This window comes from Dryobates pubescens, chromosome 22, assembly GCF_014839835.1.
Source record: "Dryobates pubescens isolate bDryPub1 chromosome 22, bDryPub1.pri, whole genome shotgun sequence".
Classification (NCBI taxonomy): Eukaryota; Metazoa; Chordata; class Aves; order Piciformes; family Picidae; genus Dryobates; species Dryobates pubescens.
The window spans coordinates 7,039,530-7,065,564 of record NC_071633.1 but is presented as its reverse complement, the minus strand read 5'-3'; the positions used below and the strand labels follow the sequence as shown (position 1 = coordinate 7,065,564).

The 26,035-nt window shown below is 43.2% G+C and overlaps 1 protein-coding gene across 2 annotated transcripts in view; it reads left to right on the top strand.

The window, feature by feature from the left end:
• Positions 1 to 2,500: 2,500 nt before the first annotated feature.
• Positions 2,501 to 26,035, top strand: part of MPPED2 (metallophosphoesterase domain containing 2) — a 96,956-nt gene continuing 73,421 nt past the window's right edge. The window contains exons 1-2 of one of the 2 annotated variants that reach the window (XM_054171731.1): positions 2,501 to 2,748; positions 7,826 to 8,067. In XM_054171731.1, coding sequence (XP_054027706.1) covers positions 7,940 to 8,067 — 128 coding nt within the window. In that variant the 5' untranslated portion in view covers positions 2,501 to 2,748; positions 7,826 to 7,939. Of the gene's footprint in view, positions 2,763 to 7,825; positions 8,068 to 26,035 lie in introns of both variants that reach the window. The other variant, XM_054171729.1, reaches the window with a different exon arrangement.

Here is a 26,035-nt window from a genome sequence, read left to right as displayed (position 1 = left end):
CATGTACTTACAGACCTGCATTTTGATGCTGCTTTTGTGCATTAGAGAAGAAAAGCAACAACACACAACTCTTTCCCCCAGAAAACTGTTTAGTCAATTGAAGAAAAATATTTTCCTTCTTTTAGCAACTCCAAGGCCAGCATGTTTCGAAAGTGGGTGCATCTCTGGAAAGCATAATGTTCCCAGGGAAACAGAAAACAAGAAGTTTGTAAAAGGGGATAGTTTTGTAATGTGCTCTTGACAGAAAATGTTTTAGTTTGCCAAGCTATATATTAAAAGCAGTGCTCCTGATAACAGCTTAGTGTTGTTGCCCTATCCCTGCAAGTTTTTAAGGCCAGGCTGGATGGGGCTCTGAAGAACCCGGTCTAGTGTGAGGTGTCCCTGCCCACGGCAGGGGCATTGGAACTGGATAATCTTTGAGGTCGCTTCCAACCCTGACAATTCTGTGATTCTGTGATTTAGTTTTGTGAAAAGGTGGGACCTTAGGATCAGGTCCCAGTCTGGATTCATATGAACAAAACCCAAGTACCACTGACTTTAAAGCTACATGCCTTGCTTTATATAAGATCTAATGGATTAGGTAAATGCTTCAGTACTAGGACACTGAGACACTGGGGTAATGTCTGATGTGTCTCTCACCATGTAATGTATCAGAGAGAAGGTCTCTAAGCTTTCTAATTTCCGGTCCAGTCACCTTTCCAGGCTTCTGCCCTGTTTCCCCCTCTATGCTACAAGATATTTTTTGTAGTGGTGGTGGACCCTAAATGTACAAGGACAGAAATACAGGTGAAGTCCTTCTGCTGCAGCTGTAGAGAAGGGATGCAGCAGGTCTGGGACCAGACCCATACCTCCACACCTTTCCCCATGTTTTTATATTCCAGCTGGCAATACCAATGAAGCTATACTATGCTCTTGGTGTCCCTGGTTGCTCATCTCACTCTCTGCCTTGTTCCAGCAGAAGCATTTGTGCAGTTGTGAAGTGGAATGGATCAGGAGACTGACCCATAACAAACCAGACTGCTTCTCCCTGGTGCTAACTGGATTGGTTTAGCGAGAGAGGTTTTTCAGCTCTCACAGGAGAGCAGAAGTGGTGCAACCGGGCTGAATGCTGGGCTGCTTATTTTGCATCTGTGGCAGAGTAAGTTGGTTAAATTATGTGTGAAACTATGGCCTAATACTCCATCCCAGGCAAAGATTCCCTGGAAATACTGCTTTGATTTGGTGAGGAGGACAACTTGTCCGTGGTCAGTTTTGTCTGACACAGGAATTTTCCCTTGGTGACCCACAGTGCTTACTTCTATTAAAAGGAAAAATGAAGCAGTAAAAAAAACACCAAACAACAACAACAACAAAAAAACCCCAACAGACTGAAAAATCCAAACATTTTTTTTTTCCCAGGTTGATTTTTCTTATTTTGCCTTGCTTCTGAACAGGACAATCCATCCTCGTGGATTTCTGTCTGGCAATACTGGGGACCCTTCTCATTGTTTTCAACAACAAAGAAAAACCCGCCTAGCTGCCATGCAGATCCAAAGGTTGGCCAGAGTCAAAATTACTTAAAAATTTGTAGGATGCTACTTACTCGTAGAGGCCTGTTAGGAGGAGCTTTTATTTTCTGTCAGCTTGATTATTCCAAATGATTTCCTTTTTTTTTCTTTTTTCTTAAATTTTCCTACCCATTTTAAGTGTATGGCAGTGGAAGTCTCCTGGTCCATTTGCTGTATTGGAAGTAAAAGAACAAACACCTTTAACCTTTACTTTGTTACTGTTGTGGTTATTGACACAATTGCCATGAATTGCGTGTTGGGGGAGTTTTGGGGGGAAAGAGAAAAAAAAAAAGAAAAAAAATCCACAAAAAAGACAGCAGCAGCCTCCCTGATTCTACTTCTCCATAGAAAAGCCCCAATTACCCAAAGAAAACGTTCAGCCTCAAAGGCTTAACCCTAGGGTAGCGTTTCTTTTATGTTGTTTTTTTTTTCAGGTTGCTGAGGTTAGCTTACCTAGAGAAGGAGCAGAACACTACATTAATACCTAACGTGGAAAGGTGTGGAGGATGAGAAAACCTACTTCGATTATTTTTTTTTAATTTTTTTTTGTATTGCTGTTGTTGATATTCATTTATTTCATTATTTATTTAGGCAGAGGACAAGCCGAGCAGCGATGCATGGTGCCGGGCCGGCTGTGTGCGGGGTGCGAGACAGGCGCCTGCTGCGGCCTCCCTGGCGCTGCCCCGCGGCGAAGGGGTGTGGGGGTCCCCTGGCACATAGCCCTGCCCGCTCCCCGGAGCTGTGGCAGCCGGCACCCTGCCTTGACCCCGGCTGGGCGGCTGAACTGCTGCTCTTGCCGGCCTCTGCTGCCGGCTCGGCGGGGGGAGGCTGTGCCGCACTTGGGAAATGCAGCAACGAGTCCTCCCTCCCTCCCTCCCTGCCCGGGGGGGTGAAGTGCGAGGCAGCGGGAGGAGCTGTGCGTGTGTGTGTGTGCGTGTGCGAGCAGCGCTCTGTGGCCGCCGTGTTTCCTGGTGCCTGCTCCCTGACCCCAGTGGCAGTCCCGCTCACTGCACCGCGCCCGTTCTCGCCGCCGCCCCGGACCCAGACCCGGACTCGGACCCGCACCCGGACCCAGGCCGCTGCTGGGCACCGCCGCGGGGTCGAGCGCAGGCTCTGCCCCGGCCGCGCCCCCGCAGCCCCATGGAGCGGCCCCGCTGAAGGCATCCCCGACCCGCCCGCAGCGGCAGCCGGTGGAGGGAAGGTGAGCGGCCCCAGGTCGGTGTCTGCCTGCCGGGGCGGCGGGGCCCGGCGGGGGGCAGCGGCGCACAAAGCGGCGGGTTAGAGGTGCCGTGTCATGGACGAGAGCGAGGGGGGGCGGGCAGGAGCTCCGGCGGCGGCGGCGGGGCCAGCCTTCTGCAAACAATAATAAGGATAAAACTGGCTGCCTGCTCTCCCTGCCTCCCACGGTGTGACCGCCGCGAGCCTGCTGGGTCGGGTCGGGTCGGTGCGGCGGCGCTTTCCCGCAGCCGAGGCGGCGTTTTCGGCGGCGCTGAGCCAAGCCTGCCCTGCCCTCCTCCCCCAGGCCGTGCCCCCGCTGCCCTCCGCCGCCGCCGTCTCTCTCCTTGGCTGGGGTGGAGGCCGGGGTTGGGGGAGAGGTTGCGGCTCTGGAAGTGGGCTGGGGGCGAGAGGCTGCGTGCCGGCTCTTGGCGCGGGGTCGGGGCGGGGGGCGGCGCGGCGGGGCCGGGAGGGTAGGCCGGGGAGCATTGTGCTAGCTGGGGCCAGCGGGCGGGCGGCAGCGCCGAGCAGCCGGCGGGGGACGAGAACGGGGTTGCCGGAGCGGAGGGACACGGGGGTGTGGGTGAGGGGGATTGCGGGGGGAGGGGGGGTTGCGCCGCAAAAGTAAGAGTAACGGGGTTGTGCTTTGCCGTTCCCCGGCGGAGTTTCCTTTCCCACTTTCGCCGACTGGAGATCCCGCTTTGAAACCCTGATCCCAGAGGCCTCAAGCACTTGGAAACCTTCCGGGGGTGGGGGCGAGGTGCGGGGGACGGCGCGGTTGGCACTGCCGGAATAAAAAGCAGCGGGCATCTCCCCGGCCCCCGCCGCACTCGTCCGCAGCTCGCGGTGGAGTTTATTGCATCCCTCCCCCGAGCATCCTCCCCCCCAAATCATTTCAGTTCTGTGGCAATTGAGAGGGGGCGATGTGAACTTTGCGCACCATGGCACGTATTGAATACACATTACAGCAGCACTGCCCTCGCCGTGGAGAGCCAGGGCCGGGGCGGGGGGGCCGGGCAAGGCAAGGGGGCGCGGGGCGGGGGCTGCGGCACACGCCGGGATGGGACCGCGCTGGAGCCATTGGTCTCCCAGAGCCATCAATCACGAGGCGGGGGGGGGGGGAGGGAAGGGGGGGTGTGGGCGAACTCGGCGCCCCGCGGGGCCGCGGCCGGGGCGGCCCGGGAGCCGACGGCGGGCGGAGGTGGGTACCGGCTGGGAGCCCAGGTACTAGAGGTAGGCGGCGGGGGGCAGTCGGGGTCCGGCCTCCCCGCCCCCCCCTCAAATTGCCTCCGCCTTGGACTTGGTGGGTAGGCAGCAGTCCGGAGTTGCCCGCAGACTGCCGCGCAGCATCACGGGGGCTGTTGGGGCAGTCGGTAAATTCCCCCGGAGGCGCGGGGTGATGCTCTGTGGGCAGCCGCGGCTGCGGGGGATGTTGCGGAGGCAGGTGCCCGCGCTCCGAGGGGGTGTAACGCGTGTTGTTGCTGTAACAGTGTCGGGATGGTGGATGTATCAACAGAAGGTGTTGACACGGGATTAACCCTTTCCGCCTCCTGCCTTTCAAAATTCTCTTTCACAAGCCGAGAGCAGCCAGAAGGCAGATTTTTGAAATTCAGATGAGGAAGGCGTAAATATTTCATTTGGGGGAAACGCGTTTTTCGCGTGCCTCTGTGTGCCTGTACAGCTTGTGTGTGTGTAGCTCTCCGTGAAATGTTACCTCTTAAGATTACTTACCCGTGCGCGTTTTGCGATAGTTTCTCGTCCGCTGTAAAATCAGCGGCGTGTAAGTTTGTGTCAGCCCTTTCGTGAAAAAGTCCCGGGTTTAAGCTGTAAAACTGAGCAGATGTGTACAATGGCACATCTCCTGCCTCACTGCCGGTACAGATCCACGCTGGAAAAGGTTTGTTGCTCCTAGGATAACAGCTGTATTTGGGAAAACTCAAAACGCTAAAGGAAAAACCCCAAATAATCTTCATTTAGTTTTTTAATATAGATGTTCTTTCTTAAAACCGCCACGTAAGGCGTGGAAGACATTGCACATTGTTTTGCTTGACAGGACGGATGAGAAAAATATTGCAACTTTCATTCTTTTGTACTCGTCTCCTGCATGTAATCTTCAAAGAGTGATTGCAGTTGGAGAAAGGACAGTAGTGATTCAGAGTAGCCTTTTTCTTTCTTTCCTTTTTTCTTTCTTTCCTTTTTTTTCTTTCCTTTTTTTTTTTTTTGAGCCTTGTTCTCAAATACATTTATTTTTAAAGTTTCGAATTGTTCGGTTCCTTTTTGATATTTTCTTCAGAGAAGTTCACAGTAAAGAAGGTAATAATTAGATCCTTCTGGCGGGTGAGCTGTAGTACTCTGTGGAGGACTAAATGGAAGCTGGAGAATTGAGACAGGAGCCAGCTTCAAATCTTACTTACCCACCCTCCCCAGTCTGCCATGTGTTGCTAAATTTCATTTTAAAAGATGCTTCGTTCAGCTTTGTCTTAAGTATAGAGATTTAGTCTTAAGATTAAAGATGGAACAATGGGAAGCAATTGCAGCTTATATGCTTACAATCTTACTGAAAGTCAACTTTAAGGTATTTAATGCAGCTATTCAAGTATCCTCTTATCGTTTGTTTTATGCCAGTTGTAATTTCTTTCTGTAACGTGGTTTGTTATAAACCTTGTTAAAAATGCTTATTATCTTTATGTATAATTCACTCTCATGAACAAATTGGATTTTTTTCCATGAGTGAACTGTAATATAAACTGAACTGAAAATGGTGTGATTTAGCTTTTCTGAAAGCCCAAGCATATTTTTGTTGTTGGCTGAACGTGTTGTTCTGTATTGTAGCTTTTAATTGCAAAAAAAAAACCAAAAAACCAACCCCAAAACAACAAAACACTTTAGACATGTAATGTTCACACTACTTCTTAATTTATGCAGATGCTGAAGTTCTTGCTGTGTAAAAGAAAAATTCAGAGTATATTTTTTTTTCCTAGGAGCTCTGATGGCTAGCATTCTTGTTAATGACAGTCATTTCTCTTAACAGGAAGATGTTTTCATTTGTATTTACTTTTCGGTGCAGGGCAATTATGCTGCTCTGTGTTGCACACTCTTTGTAGTTTCTATCTCAAAAGAATTACAGTACTTGGAACAGGACTGCAATTTGAAGCAGGTGTTGTGTTTTACTGTTATGCAAAATAACACTAAAATATAATTGTAAGGGAAATGAAGGAAACAGCTGCAGACTTGGTATGGTAACCGCTACATTATGAGCAGTTGTTGCATGCATCTTACATAGCAAAGATTTGGTTTGCTAAAGCTCACCTTGCTGATTTTTACTCCTTAAAGTATTGCTTTTACACTTATGAGGGGGGGTTAGTGCAAAAATCAGACCATAAGCTTAATTATGGAGTTTTACTCTCACACTAGTGACTGAGTTTTTAAATAGGAACTTTATGGCTTAGGGTTTTGTTGGTGGTTTGGTTGTTTGTTTTTTTTTAATCTCCAATGGTAAAGGGAGATGAAGGATAGAACCCAATTACTGGAATGAAGGTTGCAGAATGTCTTAACCCAACTAACATATGGAAGCCTACATAGGCCTGAGGTTGTAAAATAGTAAAATAAATGGCCTATAGCAGGCCATCTGCCATTTTCAGGGCATTTTTGTTGTGCTTCGTGCCAGAGTGGAAATTAGTCTTTGTATTAAAACTATATTTTGAATACAAATCAAAGATTCCAAATGTTTAATGTTACACATGGCAAACACATTTCTGTCTGCGAACTAAGAGAAGTCCAGGAACATCACAATGGGAAAATACTGCTTAGTTTGATGCTCAGGGCTCTCAAGTCACTTCTCTTCCTATCTCTTTGTCTTCCCACTAAGCACTGATTTACTTTTGTAAATTACCCACCAGATAGGATAAATCTACTCTTACGTGTGGCAACTAAAGGGGGGCACTGGGGGAATCAACTGATGCAAAGTGTAATGATTTTGTGTAAGTCCTTGCCGCTAGGATAGCATGCTGCAGCTGAGGAGCTACCGCATAAAAAGGGCTTTTAAAGAGTTGCTCATTTTGAAAGTATTCTTCGAACATCAGCTGATCAATCTTCAGAAAGTCCCTCTGAAAGGAAGGCAGCTGAGGTATCCTCAGTTTATTGACTGAAGAAATTGAAGCTCAGATTCTGTGCAGGGAAACTTAACGGAGATCAGATTTGGGAAGTTTCTGGCTGTTTGGTTTTGCTCATTCTAGAATGCTTCAAGTTTTAATGCAAGATTTATTTAAGAGCACTTTGAAGAAGTGAAAGATATGGAAGTATAGAGAGGGAAGAGCATACTTCTTTCATTTTATGCAGAAATATTTATGCACAAAATCACACTTAAACCTGTCAGAGAAATCATTACTGTCTGGTGATGAATGCAAACCACTTCCATTGCTAGTGCACTATAACATGGGTGCTTTGTTACTGCTGTCTAGATACTGGCCTTTCTCTGGACAGAGGAGTACTTAATTCAGAGGTAGCTGGGCATACCTTTTGCTGTGCAATTGTAAAATTTCCTACTTTGCATCAGCATCTTGTTAAGTCTTCGAGATACAACTTATTTTGTAAAGCTAAAACAGGGCCTTGAAAACAATTGTGTGTATTTGTGGCGAGCCATTTGTCCTTCAGGAAACTGGGTCCACTTGTTAATTTTTGTGGTTGCAATTAGCACAAGATGTTATTTAAAATGAAGAATAGTGAATGTAGAATATTTAACTGGAGCTTTCAACACTGCTTTTTTATTTCCTATTTTTTTTCTTGTTTCTGCATTATTTTTTCTGATGATAAAGCTTTACTTTAAACATTCATCTTTTGGATGTATTTAATGGTGATGTGGCTAGATGAAGTAATTTTAGAAAAAAAAAAAAAAGGTAAATAGTAATGCTTAGACAGTTGGGTGGTGAGTATGTCAAACCCACCAAAAACACAGAAAAAGATCTTTGAATGGAGATCAGGAGAGGATAAAGTAATATGTGTGCATATGTTTACATCTCCTTTGAGTTTATAGCAGCATGTGCTGTCTTTCTTTCCTGGCACAGGTCTGTGAAGTTGATGAGGAGCTGCTGGGTGTTGGGAGCTGCCTGGAACACGATGCCCTACCCTGCTCCTCGCCTTGGGAAGTTGTGAGCTGCTCATGTCCATAAGGAGGAAGGATGGCTCATGGAATTCCTTCACAAGGCAAAGTTACCATAACGGTGGATGAATACAGCTCCAACCCGACGCAGGCTTTTACGCACTACAACATCAACCAGAGCAGGTTTCAACCTCCACACGTGCATATGTGAGTATTGCTGCCAGTGCCTCTGTGTGTGTCTGCTCCTGTGCTGAAAGGGAGAACGTCTGTTGGAGTAGCAGATTGGAAACTGGAGGGATTGGTCAGTCACTAGCTAACAGGCAGAATGGTTATCAAATTTCTGATACGGTGTGTTTGAGAAACGCTGCTCCGTCACCGGCTGGAGATGACTTTTCCTGCCTGAGCAGTGAGACTTGTCCCAGCTAATAGGGCGAGTTTTCTGAAACTTGTCATTTCACTGACCACACTTTAACTTGCCTGAGGGACCCATTGCTTTAAAATTTAAGCTCCCTTCCCCCAGCCTTTACACTGAGCTGTGAAATAGGCCTAATTGGGACTAATTGTGCCCCCTGATCATTGAATCCTTTGTCCTTCTGGTTGCGAGTGGAACGTGTGCCGCATGCGGCTTTCCACTCGAAACCCGCTGCACAAAGGAGTCGGGGGCTGCCCCGGAGTTTCCTCCCAGAAAATACAAATACCACTAAAACCACATCCCTGGCCCAAACTCTAGCCAGCAAAAGCATGGGCAGCTAGGTGGTATCTTCTCTCACCTTGTTATTCCTGGGTATTGTTCTGCTGCACAGCACCTAGGCGCAATGGTTAACGTTAAGAGCTAAGTACCAATTTTAAGTCTGAATTTCCTTCCTATTGTTTAGTTAGGTTTGATCTTTATCAGTTATTTCTGTGGTTCTTTTTCTTCTAACATTAATAGACTGAAAAGCATGTGGAAACTAAAACAAAGACTACGGCTCTTGACCTCCTGCATGCCATTGTTAGTCAGGATTTTGAGCGATGTCACACTATTGAATTTGATAAGGATTTTGCATAATAAGGGAGGCAAAGTTGTATGGTACTTCATTGCATTTTTGTTATGTAGAAGCCTGCCGGAAGAGTCACAATGTAGGAGTTCAGCACCTTCTAATAGGATTTCTTGTGGTTACAATCGTCCTAAAGGAAGGATGCTGTAGAGTGTCTGTCCTGTGTGTGGCTTTTCGAGGTGTTCTAAGGACAATTTTTACTGTATGATTATTTTGGATAAGGAGATACCATGCCAAATATTTTATCCTCTTGAAACCATTCTCCCACTCAGAGGTTTCACTTACTTTCTGAAGATGTTATAAAATGTTTGTATTTGAATGCTTTATACAAGTCATGTTTACTTTTAGTTAGTTTTAATTAACTGCATCCCCTTAGTCCCCTGCTTTAAAGGGCAGCTGCAAAATAATAACAATTATAATGTGCCTGTCTTTGCTTCCTAATGACTGGAAGAGGCAATTCTTGCTCTTTTAGAGTAGCACTGCCAAGTGCTGTAAGTTGGTTGGGTTTTGGTTTGTTTTTGGTTTTAAAAAAAACAAACCAAAACAACAAAACCAAGCTTGTAAGCCTATTTAGACCCTTGAGATGCTCTGTAGGAGGTCAGTGGTGCCAGCAGTACCAGTGAGGAGTAGGATGCAGCCTGGGGAATGGATAGATACACGTGGGAGGGGCTGGCAGCCCAAGGCAGGTATGTTAGGCTGCACAGAAGGCTTTGTTCTCTGAAACCACTGCCTCGAAGTAGAGCAGATAGAGAAAATTTCTACTATCATAAGCTAATAATAGGAAAAAAACTAAAAATGACTAAACTTAGAAGAGAATTGAATTCATCAAGTATATTGGTCATTTGCTTAAGGTGTTCTCTCTTTTTCTGTGAGACTTATTTCTTCCTTTTTTTTAAACTGCAGTTTTACAACAGCTATATGAGTGGGTCTTTAGACCACTTTAACAGGAATTACTAAGGCTCGGTTTTGTGGAACCTTCCCATGTCATTACATTTTCCCCTCAGTCCAGTGGAAAGGAGCTGAGAAGAAAATGTGATGAATCTAAATGGAAAATGATTTAATTAGGTTTTAACCAGTTTGGGTACCATATCACTTACTTTCACAGGACAAAAAAGGAGGGAATGAAATAAACTTTGTGTATCTGTTGTGGAAAATGCCTATTTTTACAGGCCCAGCTGAAAAGGGTGAGGGAGTTTTATGGAGACAAACTAGCTGGGGCTGCAGGTGGAGCCTTTTAAATGCATTTTTTGCCTTTCCTCTAGTCTCACCAAAATGGCTTGGTGGCTTGTTTTTAGGATACTTGGAGTACACAGCAAAACTCTGATGTGGTTTAAATTGAGCAGTAGGGGAGTAAGAAAGATAGAGGTTTCTATGCCAGAGCAAAAGTCTTCTAAATGAGATTATGCATACTTGCAGATACATTGAACAATCTGTAACTATAAAATTTTACTGCCTTTGCTGCACTGGAGTAATTCCCAATGTGAATATTCTTATTTTAAAACAAAGAGTAGAAACAATACTTTATATTAGTAGAACCATACATGTGTAGTTGAATAAAGCATTTAAATGTATGGTTGTGTGGAAATGTGTATGTATAATAATAATAATATAAAAGTACAGCTCTATAATCATAGAAGAAAAAATTTAAACTGTGGTGAAGCTTTAAATTGTTAAAACCCAGAGATCTTATTGGACTAATAACCTTGAGAAATAGTGTGGATCTAACCTGTATTTAATGGGGTTTATAAACTCCAATTGAGATTAGTGGGAATGATGCATCTGACTTGCAATATTCCCAACTTTAGTTTCCTATAAGGTGTGTGATATTTGTGTGTGATAGTCAATATCGGTGTCTCTGCCCATGGCGGGGATGTTGGAGTAGATGGTCTCTCAAGGTCCCTTTCAACCTAAGCTGTTCTACAGTTCTGTGATATTTAGGAGGAGAGGACTAAAGCTGGCACTAGTAGAATAGGCACTCATTTGACATTTACAGAGCAGTGGAGTTTGTAGATGTAATGATATTGGTTGAGAGTATGCAGAGATTCAGTCTTGAGCTAGTTAGCCGTACCTAGCATAACTGTCAAGCTATTTCAGTTGATACTGATGGCATAAAAGATCACAGGTGGATGTTGTTGCTCGGTCCACTAGTATTGCTTTATACAAAAGCATACACAGCTTATGACCACTGAAGTTCCTTTTCATTACTTATTTTTCTAAACAAATTGAATAAACCGCCTGTATTTCCTGAAACATTCAAGTTCCATTTAAGCTCTAGTTGTGAAAATCTGAGTACGCTGAATGAGTGTAGTTAAAACCCAAGCCTCACTTTTGGACAGAGGAATTGTTACCATGGTCATGGGTCAGAGCCAGTCAGGTTACCTTTGTATGATTTTCCCTTGGTGGTTGCATGGGTGGCTAGTGAAATGCAGCCGCTTACAAGCCAGTGCATTAAGCAAAACAAACCTGGTTTTCTTAAGCCTACAGCAGCAGCCCTTCAGCAGCTGCCCTGAAGCAGCTGAGCTCTCCCTGCAGCGGTCTGGGGATTCCAGCAGGAAGGCTAGGAGGATGATGACAGCTGTAGGTGAGACTCTTTACAGCTGTCCCTAAATAAATAGTCCCCCTGTCAAAAAGAGGTCCATTAACTGATTGCTTTTCCTGGTTCTTCTGCAATGGAAGATGAGTTGCAAAGATGCTAATTTTAAATGTCATGAAGAAAACTCTTTTATTGGAGTGTGTGTATGTCTATGAGTTTAATAAATGAAAGTTTTCTACTGGTTTTAATGATTGTAAGTTACTGATTTTGCAAAATAGAGCACAATAGAAGTTCTAAATTTAAACTGCATATAAAGTGAATAAAAAAAGATCATGAAGACTTATTTATATTTAAAGCATTTTGAGGTGCTTGAGTGGAGCATGCCAAAAATAAAACATATGTCCAGTGGTGACACATGGCTTGAGGATTGCAGTTTTGTAACTAAAACTCAGATTTAGGCCCCTTGTATTATGTTTGTACAGAGTAGTCATATTATGTTAAATTTGTTAAGTTTCTGACCTCTCTTTTTTGTCATTGGGGAAAAAGAAATAATACCAACATATCTTTAAAAAAATGTTCTGACATTGCTGCAAAGCTGATGCTGTCAAAGTGCTAATGTTGTTATTATTACAAACATAGGCCAGTTTTAAAATATTTTTGTGTCACTGTTGTGCTGTTGGTTACTGTGTTTCCAGATTGCCCTGTCCTAAGATGGAAGCCAGGTCTGGTTTAAATTGGTGATAAAAAACCTTTTCCCTCCAGCGCTGGTGGGAACAGGCTGCCAGAGCAGTCTCCATACCTCTCAGAATCAATCAGTCAGTCCCTCAGTGTGAGGTATCGGCCCTGTGCAATTACCACTGGTTATCTGAGTGTAAAAAGCTGTGTCTGGAGGTTACTTGCCAGGCTGGAAGGGGGAAAGTTCTTGATACGCAGACTTAAGTGCTGAACCTGCCACTCACCAGCTGCTTGTTCCCTACCCGTGTGCCACATGCTTTGCCACCTCCCTAGCAGTGCTGGTAGAGCCTTTTGTGAGGCTGCAGTATAGGTCATATCACTGAAATGATCTAGGTTAAAAATGTCTCTTTAGTCGTGGTTGCTGGTTGGTTTCTTTGTGTTTGTTTTTTTTCCAGTGAGCTGCTTGCAGTGATCTCTTTCTTGGTGCAGCCTTACCATTATTGGGTGTGGAGGGGTGGTCAGCACAGGTGAGAGGGCAGTGAGCTTACAGACCAGCCAGTGGGCAAGGGTCAGAAGACATTTCTTCACCTTATTCTTCATTGATAGAATGGTGCTGTTAAAATATAGAGTCAGTCTGACCCCTGTGGTAAATCCTGAGAGAGAGAAAGGAAAAAAAACTTTAGTTTGTATGAATATGTTAATATTCTTTATTCTGTATTAATCATGTAAAGAAGCCTTCATGTAACAAGTACTTTGATTGTAAGGCCCCTTTTTAGTAGCTGAGTGCTGTAAATGGATGTTTTCAATACATGAGCTGATTCTGTGTTATAGTATTGCCTGTGTAGTTAATTTAGTGGTCAGCCATAGTTACAGTTGACTTACATGTCTTTCTACAATATACAGTGTGCTCTTATTCTGTGGGAGTTGTGTGATGGGATCTGACCAGGAATGCTTTCTGCAGCAGTGATCCCTGCCACAGTACCATGTGCTGGAGGGAGACTGCTCACCAAGGGAGCTCTTTGTTGTGAAAAAGGCAAAACCGGCTGATACACTTCACAATCAGGATGTTGTCACTGGAAGCTTGTAAAATTATTATTATTTTTTGTTAAAAAATACATCTATATCATGGAAGCAGCAGATTCTGCTTTTGTGCAATATTTGAAGTGTGAGAGAGCATCCTGGGTTAACACAGCCCTCTCTCACAAGCCCTTCCTCCTCCCCCCCACAGACTGGAGGAGAAGTAACACACACAAAAACCCTTCTGGGTTGAGGTAGAGTTGAAGATAAAGATCTGTCCTGCTGCACAATAACTTCTGGTTCCTTCTGTTTGTTGCCCATGCTGCATGCATTGGTATAGATGCACTTGAGTTGGGCTATCGATTTCACCCCTGAGGTGGGTATGCCACCTCTAGGGCTCATCTCTAGTAGTTTTATCCCCTTTCCCCATTGAACCTAGTTTAAAGCCCTATCAATAACATCCTTGGATCAGTACCAGGTGCTTAGAGCAGAAAATTGCAAGTCTGTATTCCAAACAATAATCTTTAGGTACCTGGAGTTTGAGTCAATTTATTTATATCCCAAAGAGTTGACTATAAAGCTTGGTCTTGACCTCCATAAACCTGGAAATTTCTCCTGAACATCAGCTGGATGTGTCCTGCAGGATCTGTTGTGTGAAGCTGGGCTGAAACAAAATGCTGGTGGATGAGCACTAGTGCTGCATGCTGCTGCTGAAACTTTCAGGGTGGAGACAGAGAGGATGGCTAGAGAGTATATCAACCCATAATCCCCAAATAGTTGTCCTCTTGATAAAGCTGATGAGCAAGTCCATGTTGCTTCTTTTTCATGTCTTGTAGATCAGAATGCTGTCAACAGAGTTCACTGGTGTACTCTGCTAACAGGGAAATGCTTGCCCCTGGTTTTATGTTCCTAATTGTATAATGGATATGTTTTCTAAATTCAAATCACTGTGTTTAGAGACAGAAAAATGCCATCTCTCTCCTCTTGCTATGAAAAAAATCATTTAAATGATTGTGCTGAGTGGTGTCTTGGAAGATCTGTATTTGTCACAGATTTCCTATTTCCAGACCCTCTCTTCCTTGCATGCTGCTTGACGTTAGGGCTACAGAGATTCCACTGGATGTTGACAAGAAAAAAAGGAGAAAAAAAAAAAGTACTTTAGGCTTCCTCACAGCAGAGTCCCCCACTTACTGTATTGGGCATTAACTTATATCCAGCACATTAGACTTAAAAGCACACAGCCATTAAGTGTAGCACTCCCCTCCCAGGAGAGCAGCAGATGGAGAGAGAATGGGGGAGGGAAGGAGAAAGGAGTATGATGGAGGGAGTTTATCTGATGTATTTGTAAGCCAGGAAACTTGCTATTTACCACGTTTACAATTTCTCTGGTATAAGGAATTGAGTGTAGTGGCTGGGAGCATCAGGGTCAGCACATTACTCCTAAATGTTTAGCTATTGTATCAGTTTATGGGAAGGAAAAGGTGCCAGTCCAGTCTATCTTCCCTCAAGCTCCTGTTAGAGAGCACAAAGAAAAAAGTCATTACTTTTTAATTACTCTAGGCTTCTTTGTCTCTTAAAGCACCATTCACTTTTGGCCAGCACTGACCAGGGGGTCTTTTTCTGTCCTGTGATTAGTGTAGTAGTAGTTTTGGGGAAAGAAGGTATTCAGAATTAAAATTCTGTGTGGTCCAGCATATTCAATAAAGAGGAGCCTTGCCCTGTATTATTAAATGTAGTGATTAGTAACACTTACTACTTCCAGTGGGACAGGACCAGTCACTTAGCAATACCAGATGATATGACATCCTCATTTTTAAGCTATGATTCTTTCAGGGACTTCTTTCTTCTGGTTGTTAACAATGTACACATAAGGTTATGATAATTAACAGGCATTAAAGAAGAGAGGTTTTTTCATCTTTATGATTTATTTTGTAAATTTTGAGTCAGCCAGGCATTCATTTTTCCTCATGGTGGAAAGGGGTGAATAAATTAAATCAAGACATAATTATACATATGAAAAAAATTAGATGTAGAACTCGGGTGTAAACTTTGAAATGGCTTAAAAGTTTTAAAAAGAAATTGATTTGATGTTGATTCTCTCTCTCTCGACATTAGCTTGATTTCCCCTCGTCTTTTATATGTTACACGGTGATGTTTGCAGCTTTGAATTGAAGGCATGCTTAAGAACAAATCTTATTCTACTATTATTGTTATTCTGTGCCTTGAAAGCTTCTATTTTGGACACCCACTTTGGGTTATGACTCATTGGAACTTCTTAGATCTTTTGGAGGGTGTTTGGATTGTTTGCATAAAGTTCTTAAGACAGTTTTTCTGCTAGAAGTGTTGTCAGTATAACAAGGCTGCACAGATCAAATGCTGTCATATGAGTTTCAGACACCCTCTGAAAATTAAAATGAAGATGATAAGCCTCTAGGGTAGTAAATATATTTATATAAGGGTTTGGGGTTTTGTTTTTTTTTCACTGTGACCTTTGGTGATATTCTGCTCTGCTACTTTGTATTGCTGCTTTGTGAGTGTGCTGCTGCTGTGGTAATGGAAGGATCACACACACTGTTGCTTTTAGAATCTGATACATCTTGGCAACAAAATGAAGACCTTTAACTCTTGGATTTTTTTAATCATTTGTTGTTAGTTATCTACTACCATAAATTTAACGCCTTGAAGAAAACAGGTTGTTTTTAAAATGTATGTAAGTAGAGGCTTCATTTTCCCTCAGCCAGAGGAAAAAAGTAGTCCCTGGTGTTGGTTTCAAGGAATTCAAATGACCTGTGTTTAGGGGGAATTTCTTTTGTTTTCAGGCTCATTCATTTTAGATACCATTAATATAGAGCATATTTGCCTGAAGGGAATCCTTGCATTCACCCTAGATTGTTAAGAGGAGTATTTTGGATCACCTAGCTTCCTTGATAGTCTGTTCATATAATCTTGGAATACTGTGACATACAAGAGTCACTATTTTCAGTCAGTAGAATAGAATAGAATAGAGTAGACCAGGTTGGAAGAGATCTTCAAGATATTTCTCTTAGAATATTTTGAAGACATATCTGATAGAATGAGAAAAACCTTTTCTGAATAATTTTATTCAGCACAGATTTAAAAGGTCTAAACTGAAACACGTAGAGCCAGAAGGTTGATAAGAGAGGTTTGGGGGGCTTTTTGGTTTTGTTTTTTTTTATTAATTGGTTCAAATTAAATGGAGGTCTACAGAAGACTTGGTGCAAGAAGTGGCAGTTTTCTGGATATGTATTTATAAAGAGGCAATGCAATTTCTTTAGGGTGCCAACACTTGTCCAATAAATGCAAGAAGAATGCACTGGAGGTGACTAGTACAGTACAAATGGAAGATTAGAAGTGGACAAATGATCTCAAACATCTAGAAATAACCAGAGATAAGATGTTGGCCTAAAGTATAGTTCTTAGCACCCTTTGCTCCTGTAGCTGTATTTCATTTGTTATGATTTTACTGTCTACATAAGTGTTTAAATGCAGCCTTGCTCTAGCATGAAGCGCAGCAGTAATATGGCACATTATTGCTGCAGCAGTAGTATTGGAGCCTGTCTTTCAGGTTTGTATGTGTTTTATTATTTTCCTAACAAAAGGAGTTTTTAGATTTTGAGCTCCCAGACTTGTACCTTGTAGTTGTTCACACGGGAATCTGGCAATGCTGACCAAGGGGTTGTACGTTCACATATTGAAGCAAGGTCATTTGAACTTTTCACTGCTGTGCCCAGAACGTAGTGGCTTTAAAGACACACTTCTTTTCTTTTTTCTTTTTTTCCCCCCTTCTTTGCAGTATTTCTTGTTAGGCTTGGTGTGCTTGTGAGCAGTGTCAGACAGTGCACTGGGAACAAATTCTCTTTCTCCACGTATGCACACAGAGCTATTGTAGTTACTGTTAGAGCTTCCCTCATAAGTTCCCTCATAAGAGACTGTCATCTTCTACCTGTAGGGACTTCATGTGGAACCAGGAGGGTAGATTAGTCTCTGCCTCCATTCAAACTAGAGTTTCTTCAGAGAACACCAGTTGCCACGGTGGTCTTTGTTACATGAGGGTCTTTATAGGGGCTAAAGCAGAGTCCTCTGTGGTTTGGTGTGTTTTGGGGTTTTTTAAAAGCATTAAACAGCTGTCGGGGTAGAATTTCTGTTTGTTTAGGGTCAGATTAGACAATGAAAAATTTGGTATCCTTCTATCCATCCCCTGAGTCATCTAATCTTAAGCAATATACTTGCATGGATAGTGCTGACAAGTATGTTCAATGAATTTATGGGGTTTTGGTTTTAGGTTTTTTTCGGTCTCTCCTTTCCAAGCAGAAAAAGACAGAGAGCTAGGAGTTAAAATGTTGATTCCCTGATGGTGTAACTTTAGCATATTGTGTATCAGCTACATGGGTGGCTGCTGGAGCTGCCATCCCCAGCGCTCTGATGTTAGCACCCTCCTGGAGGCTGACATCCTGCAGAAGGAACAGCTGAACGGAGCATGAAGGAGTTTCCTAAACTGCTTTAGTTTGCACTTCAGCATATTATTCTGAATTAAAATCAGCCCTAGTTTACTTGAATACTTTCATCTGAAATAGTGGTAGTCAACAATGGTAGGGGTTGGAAGGGACCTCTGGAGATTATCTAGTCCATCCCAACTGCTAACACAGGTACGCCTAAATCGGGTTGCACAGGAACGTGTCCTGGTGGGTTTTAAAAGTCTCCAGAGAGAAAGACTCCACAACCTCTCTGGGCAGCCTGTTCCAGGGTTCCAGCACCCTCAAAGTAAAAAAACACAAGTTTGTCCTTCAGTTCAAGTGAAACCTGTGTTCTAGTTTGTACCCACTGCCCCTTGTCCTATCACTGGCCACCACTGAAAAGAGCCCAGCCTCATCCTCATATCTCCTCTCTTTGGATATTTATAAGCATGAGAACCCTGTGTTCTTTGAACATGGTGGAGTTGAGGTCTCTTCTCCATGAACATTGTGTTTCACTCATTCTCAGTTTTCAGAGGCTGTTCTACAGTATCTCCAAGTTGTAGGAGATGTGCATTAGTTGCAACTTGAGAGTTTAGTGATGATGGTTCAATGGTTCTTGCAGATCTCATAACTGAAAGGGCTTTTAAAAACAGATGGGCGTAGTATTAAAGCAGTGACTACACAGAGCATAGCAAAAGACATTTTCTGTCTTACTGCTCCTGCTGCCTGTATTTTTGAAATAAAGTCTTCTGATCCATTACAAAGCTACACTCTGTTTTCTCTGAGGAGCCTTATGACTGCATTTTGAACATGTCCTCTGCAATGTGTGATACAGCTGCCAGTGACCTGGCAGCTTAATCAAGTTAGGAGTTAACTACAAAGGAAAAAGAAACCTATTCATTAACCCCCGTGTATCTTTTGGTAATTAGGAGAGGTGGTATGGGTAATTACAAAAATGACTGGAAGGTAAATTGAGACATTTTAGCAGATATTTCTCCCACTGTGAGAATCTGACTTTGCCATGGCATGGGGGGACACCAGTCCACATGTGCAATTTAAATAGGTCTGGATTCTGCTTTATAAATATGCACCGAAAGCAGGGGAGAAAACCAGCACATTCTCTCAGGATGCTGCTGGGGCCAAGCAGAATCTCATTAGGGACAACTTCAAAGATCAGTTCCTCATGTCCATAAAAACAAGTGTAAATTATCTTCTGTGAGCCTGCTGTTAGCAGTTGCACTGTTACATTATGCATGATTCTAGACTGCACATGGCATGAACAAGCTGCACTGTTTCATTAGTGTGTTTCATTTTTACGCTAAGCCTGGCAACTTTGCTATTTATTGGTGGTGTTTTGGCTAATACACTATTTGACTTAAAATTTCCTGTTTTATTAGCTGTTAGTAGTGACAAAATGTCTGAAAAGGACTTCTGAGGTTCTGCAGTGCTTCCATTTTTACAGAGAAATAGCATATAGGAAACTCCCTGTGTAAAGTAAAGTAAGCTTTGACAGCTTTACTTGCTTTCTTACTCTTCTGCTTCCTGCAGCTCCTCACTGTCTTGGAGTGAATCATGAAGGAGCTTTCTGTGATGCTGCTCTGCAGCGCTTGACTTAAATGTTGATGAAAATAATGAGAGTAGAACTTCAGTAACTTGTGCTTTTACTGAGTTATATATCCTGGCATATATGTTTGAAAGGCTGCTGTGTCACTGTTGCTGGGGAGATGTTTTGAATTAGTGAAGTGCAACCTCTGAGCCTGAAAGTTTTGTCACAGGTTTAGTGGGGTCTAGATTTTCGAGTTTGTCTTCATTGTCCTTGCAGAAGCCATAAGGCATTGTGGGATATTTTCCTAAATTGAGTTATATTGCTAAAAAGGACAAAATAGAGCTTCTATTTTTATTTTTTGTCCCCCTGTTGGTACCTCTGCCTTTTTTAATATGGTTTAGTCACTTAGGAAGGCAAGCTGGCAAAGCATTCACTTGTACACCTAGTCAAGTCTTACTGCTGCCCTCGGATGTCCTGAATGGGTCAGCAATCTGATCTGCACTGGGGTTTCACAAAGACCTACAACCTGGCTGCTTTAAGCTGATCAAGCTAACATCCTTTGTAACATCCACTGGTCTTTGAGAGCTGATTCAAGCCACTGCTTGTTAAATTCATAATGACAAGGAGTTTGTGAAGCCATGGTTTTATAAGGGCTTTTTTCCCCCTAGTTTTTTTGGGGGGGTAGTGGTACTGCCAACTTGAATAGCCTTCACTCCTTTGCACTGCTGTTTTGTTGTGTTATATGTATAATGTAATTGGGAATAATCCTCTGGAGGGAAAGGGAGAAAAAATAATGTAGCCCAGTTCAGTTCTCCAGTCCTGTTCTCCATCTGTCCCTGCAGACAGTTGTACTGGCACAACAGGGGAGACTGCTGAAGCAGGAGCCAGCCCCAGCAAGACAGGACTGGGAGTTGCAGAGGCTGGCACTGCTGCTGAAAGTCAAGGTTATCAACTGTGTACCTGCACTGATTAGCAATGGCCTTGTGTTTAATGTGTGGCTGATTTTCCAGTGTTTGCAGAAGTACTTCATGAGACATAACTATGAAACTGTTGGTTCATGTGTCTTGTAGTGTTTAGAGTTCACTGTGTTAGGTGAACTGCAAAGCTAGAGTAAACCCACAAGAGACTTTCATGTAGTTTCCAGACAAGATATAAAGCATTTCCCACCCTTGTTCAAAGCTACAAGAGCAGTTTGAGACAATTTCTACACCCTAAAGGGCCTGAGTGCACCTGTGGAGGTCGGTGGGATTTTGGCTTTCTGCAGGGCCATGGTAGTGCTTTAACATACAGGGAGTGCTGGGCAGCACCAGCAGGACAGTTGACAGCCCCAGTGAGTAACTTTGAAGGGATTCAGAAGGACCCCATTTTGAACTGTAGGACAGCACTTCTGGACCTTCCCTGGTATTGAGGCCTGTGGGGAGCTGTGGGCAGTCAGCACAGCCTCGATTAAGATTGTGCTGATGGGATGGGATGAATGAGGTGTGTGGTCTTTGTCACATGGTGTTCTTCTCTCCTTGAAAACCTTAATCCTCATTTAGAGTTCCTTCCTGTGACTCCCCTGGAAGAAAGGGCAGTTAGTCAGAACAGAGGCCAAATCTATTTTAGTGAAGTTTGCTGTTACAGTTCTAATGTTAATCATGTAACAGATCCACCTAATGAGGACACAGATTATGCTGGTAAAAAAGCTTATGCTCCTGACAGCAAGGAGCCAGATGGAGAGAAACTATGCAAGCAAAAGTCTTGCTCCTTCCTGGCTTTAAGTTTTTTGTTTTGTTTCATATATATCAGATCTTTTACTGTTATAAAAACATTGCAAAAATAATTTTCTCTGGCTGACATTCTAGCGCAGAGTTGTCTGAATTTTAATGAAATTAAAAGTGTTCTTTACTCTGGAAAACTCCCAGCTGCTTCAGCTGTCTTTTAAAATCTAATGAGCTAAAAAGCCTCATTTTTTCCCCCTTCTTTCTTTTTTTTCCTCTTCTTTTTTTCTTCCTGCTCATCAGGTGTAGCAAGAGGATAATTTTACTCAGATTGGGGTTTTTTTGTGATAAAAATGAAGGAATCAAAAACCACACCTGGTGTATACTTGTTTTGACATGTATGTATGTGTGTACATGTAGCTGGTGCTTACCATTGCCCAGCGAGAATGTTTAGATGCAGTCATAGCTTTGCAATTCTCCGAAAGCTTGTTTCTTTAGGCGGTCTCTTGACTTTGATTTTTAAAGCCTGTAAAACCCCAACATGGTTTGTTATCTTGCTAAGCAGTGATCAGTTTCATAGAAGTTCAAGACTGAGTTGGGAGGAAGTCTTCATTTAACATCATTGTTTAGGTCTGGCTCTTTGTCTGACCATAGCAGACAATGTTTGAAACGGCGATAAGATAAGAAGTGGCAGTGATAACCATGCTGCAGGGTTACTGGAAGGGCATGAAACAGCATCTGGCTATTGGGCTTAGAGGTCTGATTCTTGGTTGTAATGGCTGATTGAAATGTTCTCCTCGTAGAACTGGCAGTTAATGTGGCATTCATGGCAGTCTCTCCCCCAGGAAAAAATGAAGTAGGAAAACAAAAACAAAACCCAACCCCTGCCTAAGTCTGTAAAACTGAGCAGAGCAGAACTCTGTTTTTTATATACACCACAGTTGCTGCTTTTGTAGTTCAGATCTGTGAGACTGTGTAAGGTTACAGTTGTGTTTAAGGACGCTATAAAGAAATGACTTAACAGAAAGTATGGATGGTTAGGGCTGAGAGGCTGGGAAAGAAAGGTGTGAAGAAGGTTATGAAATACAGCCGTTTAGCACAATAAAGACACTGCAGTCAGGGCTCTTGTTATCTCAATATATTGAAGTTAATTGCTTTGCTCGTTTTTTCCCTCTCTTCTTTCATTTTGTTTGTTTGCTTTTAATTTGTCTGTTTAGGAAGTCTGTCTCCTGTCCAAGCCTAATACTCCCTGTAACAAAAGGAGTCATCTAGAAGTCAAACATACGATGCAAGATGAGAGTATGTCTGGAAACAGAGAAAACTCTCATTAGAGGAAAAAGCTGAACCACCTAACATTTAGGCAAATTGCTGTGACAATTCCTTATGTAGCTTCTGCTGAAAGGAGCAGCCCACTGCCCTCATTCCTGACATGCCTCAGTGCTCTCATTGCTTTATTTCTGCTGGAGCTCACCTGCCTGCCTGTATTGACTCCTGGAGGGGTCACACAGCTTCCAGGGATAGTCCAAATCAGCAGTTGTGCCATGAGAAGTGGCAAGGTTGGCAGAGGAGAGCAGCTAGGCCTATGTCTTCACAGCTGTCCTGTGAGTAACTCCCTTCTAGGCTGTGATGCCTGAAATCTTGACTTGTAATACTGGCTGAAGACAGTTGTTAGTGCAGCTGCACTGTAAATGAGATTGAAAAGAGATGTGACTGAACACATGCCTGGAAATGCAGAAAGGTTGGGAGGATGTGGCCTGTCTATAGGCTCTCAGTATAGGTTCTGGGTTAGTGGGAGAGGAAGACAGCTTCCCCCCCCATTTTTCTGAGTACCCATGAAAAGGTTCATGACTAGCCTTTTTACACTCTGACTTTTAAGGAGGGCCAAGTCTGCGTTCATGTGTTTTACACTCTTACCTCCAAACAATGGCCTTTACCAGATTTGGGAACAGGATGGATCATAGAGGCAACCCTCTTGACTGGCTTCTTGATGCAGGTTACCTCCCATCAATCAGACCCTGGTGATGTACTCATGAAAGAGAGAATTGCAGGCTGGGAACCACCAGGGAAAATCCAGGAGACAACAGGTCTTCATGGTTAACACTTTCCTCTGTTTTGCTTAATGGTGTGAAAAATCACAGCATAGTTTGTACAGTCAGCAGTGCTTCCCTGCAGTTACTTCAAAATACAGAAGTGGCTGTACATTTTACTATCCTCAGCGTGCAGCTCTGACATCTTGTTAAAGTGGTGGCAGGCCATACTGGATGTCCCAGGGCTGAATTCCCTTTGTACCATACTGCAGTTGTCCCTCCGCATATAAGCATGTTCCTATCACGCTTGGACTGGAATTGCATTTTTGCCATCAGGCTGGGAACTGAAAAGTGAGTGGCACATGCCATGAGTCAGAGACCTTGTTAAATTCCTGCGAGGTTAGATTCCCTTTGGATAGTTGGCTTGTCTGAGTGGAGTGCAGCTAGGCATAACCCTGCTTACTGAGTGAGATCTTGGGGCTGATGGCGTGTACACCTGGCAGGTCACCTCATGCTGAGAAATAGGTCAATGCCAAGTCTGTAGTTCAGGCTATTCTCTGGGCATGGTCGTTTAGCAAAGGTCAAGGGCAGAGTGATTTACTGGATCATGTTCGGTGTGTGTGCACAGAGCGAGAGTGACTTATAAGGAAGGGTATCATGACACAGTAAATGTCACTGATCTACATGGACATGATTGTCAGCACTTCATTAACTGTTTTACAAAAAATTAAGTGCTTATTAAAGCAAGCTGTATTTGCTGCTATCTTGGTGACACACTGTAAAGGGTATACAGGTTCCAAATCACTGTAATGGCAAAGTATGTGGTGAGAAATGGTCTTTGGGGAGATCGTGATGTTTCAGACAAGACAATGTCATTTGTGTGGGTGAGATGAGCATAGCTTTTTGGAACTGCATGATATTCTCTTCATCAGCTGAAGTTGATCATTATTTTAAAAAAAGGTAACATCTTACTTGACAAGGAAAGAAATAGATGTGATCTTTGTTACTGTAGGTTAATAGCAATGGAAAAAAACAAGTGCTAGAGATGGTTTCTCAAGCAAAAGTGCTGCTGGAAAGCCACTGAGTGTGTTACTGTTTGCTTTCTACAGCAGCCTGCAGACAAAGCCATTCTTGAGGAAAAATTCAGAGCAGTTGGTTTCCAGAATGCAGATTTACCAGAGTCTCTTTAATGCTAGAAAGAGACAGTTTTGTCCTTTAGTCTCAAGTCTTCACAGTGTGGAAGATGAAGGAGCTCAAGATTTTGTAGGTTGAACCAACCAGTAGAGTAGAACTAGCTGGAATAATCAATTGCAGAAGGGATTTCTGGAGCAGTCTGAATCTCTTGCCAGTTTTGCCCTTAAGGTCAGTATTTGTTATGAAACAGTCTATAAGTCCATTCTTGATTGCCAAAACGTTTGGAGGGGAGGAAGGAGGAGAAAGGTTGCAGGAAATTAGTCACTTCGGTTACAGAATGAAGAATCTTAACTGCTAATTTTGTTTAATACAGATGACTGTTAAAGTATTGATGTGAACAAAATAGTTTCACTTAGCCCACATTCCTGTACTGTTACGGTCACTGTGAACTTTGACTTTATTGCCTTCAGTAAGCACAAGCCTTTCATGCTGTCCCAACTGGAAATTTCAGTGACAATGCCAGAATGTTTAAATATATATATTTACACACACCCCCCCCCAACCCCCAAATGGATCCAGGTGTAAAAGAAGAAATGGTTAAGACAGCTGTTCCCTGGTTTTAACAGTTGTGGATTGGTTTTCTGTTGATTTTCTGGATTGTTGGTTGGGGTTTTTTTTGTGTCTCCCTGAGCAACTTACTGAATTGTCCTGTTTCCTTACTTAGAAAATACGATGATAGTTGTAAATCTGCCCAAAATGCTTGAAGTTTTAGTTAATGTCTTTTACAGAATGTTAAGTGTGTTTTTTAGAAGAAAAGGTAGGGGTTTTTTAGATTGTTTTTTCTTAAATAAATTTGCAATTCCCCATAGCCTTGCATAGTTGTTGTGGAATTCTGTTGTATTCTGTCCCCAGAAGGTGTCTTTTCCTGCCTCATGATGACAGGGAAAAGAACTGGCATTTTATTTGCACACTGAGAAAAATTACTGTAGATGGGTAGGTGAGTGGAATTTTACACATATCCTTGGTCAAAGCAAAAGTGGGTTTGATTGTTAAATATCCAAGAAATCCACCCAAGTTAGTACAGCTGATGATGAGTGCATCCTGATATTCCATATATTTATGATTTTGGTTTTGCCAGGTTGTTGGGTTTACTGTGAATTTTCAAGTAGTTGAAGCCTTCCTTAAGTTTTTATTATTGGGATACATATTAAACCCATGTAAGTTTCTAAGTACTAAGAGGATTATGAAGATGAAAACCAAGATTTAGTATCCATACATGGAAATGACTCCAGATAGTTCCTACAGCTGGTATGCTGAAAGGAGTGGCTGGAGAGCAGTCTCAAGGAGGAGGACTTGGTGAAAACTCAGTATGAGCTGGCAGTGTGCACTTGCAGCCTAGAAGGCCAACTGTGTCTGGACTGCATCAAAAGTGTGGCCAACAGGACAGGGAAGGTGATTCTGCCCCTCTACTCTGCTCTTGTGAGACCCCACCTCAAATGCTGTGTTCAGTTCTGGTGCCCCCCAGCATAAAGGGACGTGGAACTGCTGGAGCAGATTCAGAGCAGGGCCACTAAGATGATCAGAGGGCTGGAGCACCTACTCTATGGGGAGAGGCTGGGGAAGTTGGGGCTCTTCTGCCTGGAGAAGAGAATGCTCCAGGGAGGCCTTATAGCAGCCTTCCAGTACCTGAAGTGGGCCTACAAGAAGACCAAGAAGAGACTTTTTACAAGTGCCTCTAATGATAGGATGAGAAGGGATGAATTGAAGCTTGAAGTGCGCTGATTTAGACTGGAGGTTAGGAAGAAATTCATTACAGTGAGGGTGGTGAGACCCTGGAACAGATTGTCCAGGGAAATCATGAATGCCCCCTCCCTGGTGCTGTTCAAGGGCAGGTTGGATGAGGCCTTGAGCGAGCTGATCTAGTGGAAGGTGTCCCTGCCCATGGCAGAGGGGTGGAATTAGATGATCTTTAAAGTTCCTTCTAACCTTAAACCATTCTATCAATGTATGAATGACTTATTGACATACTCC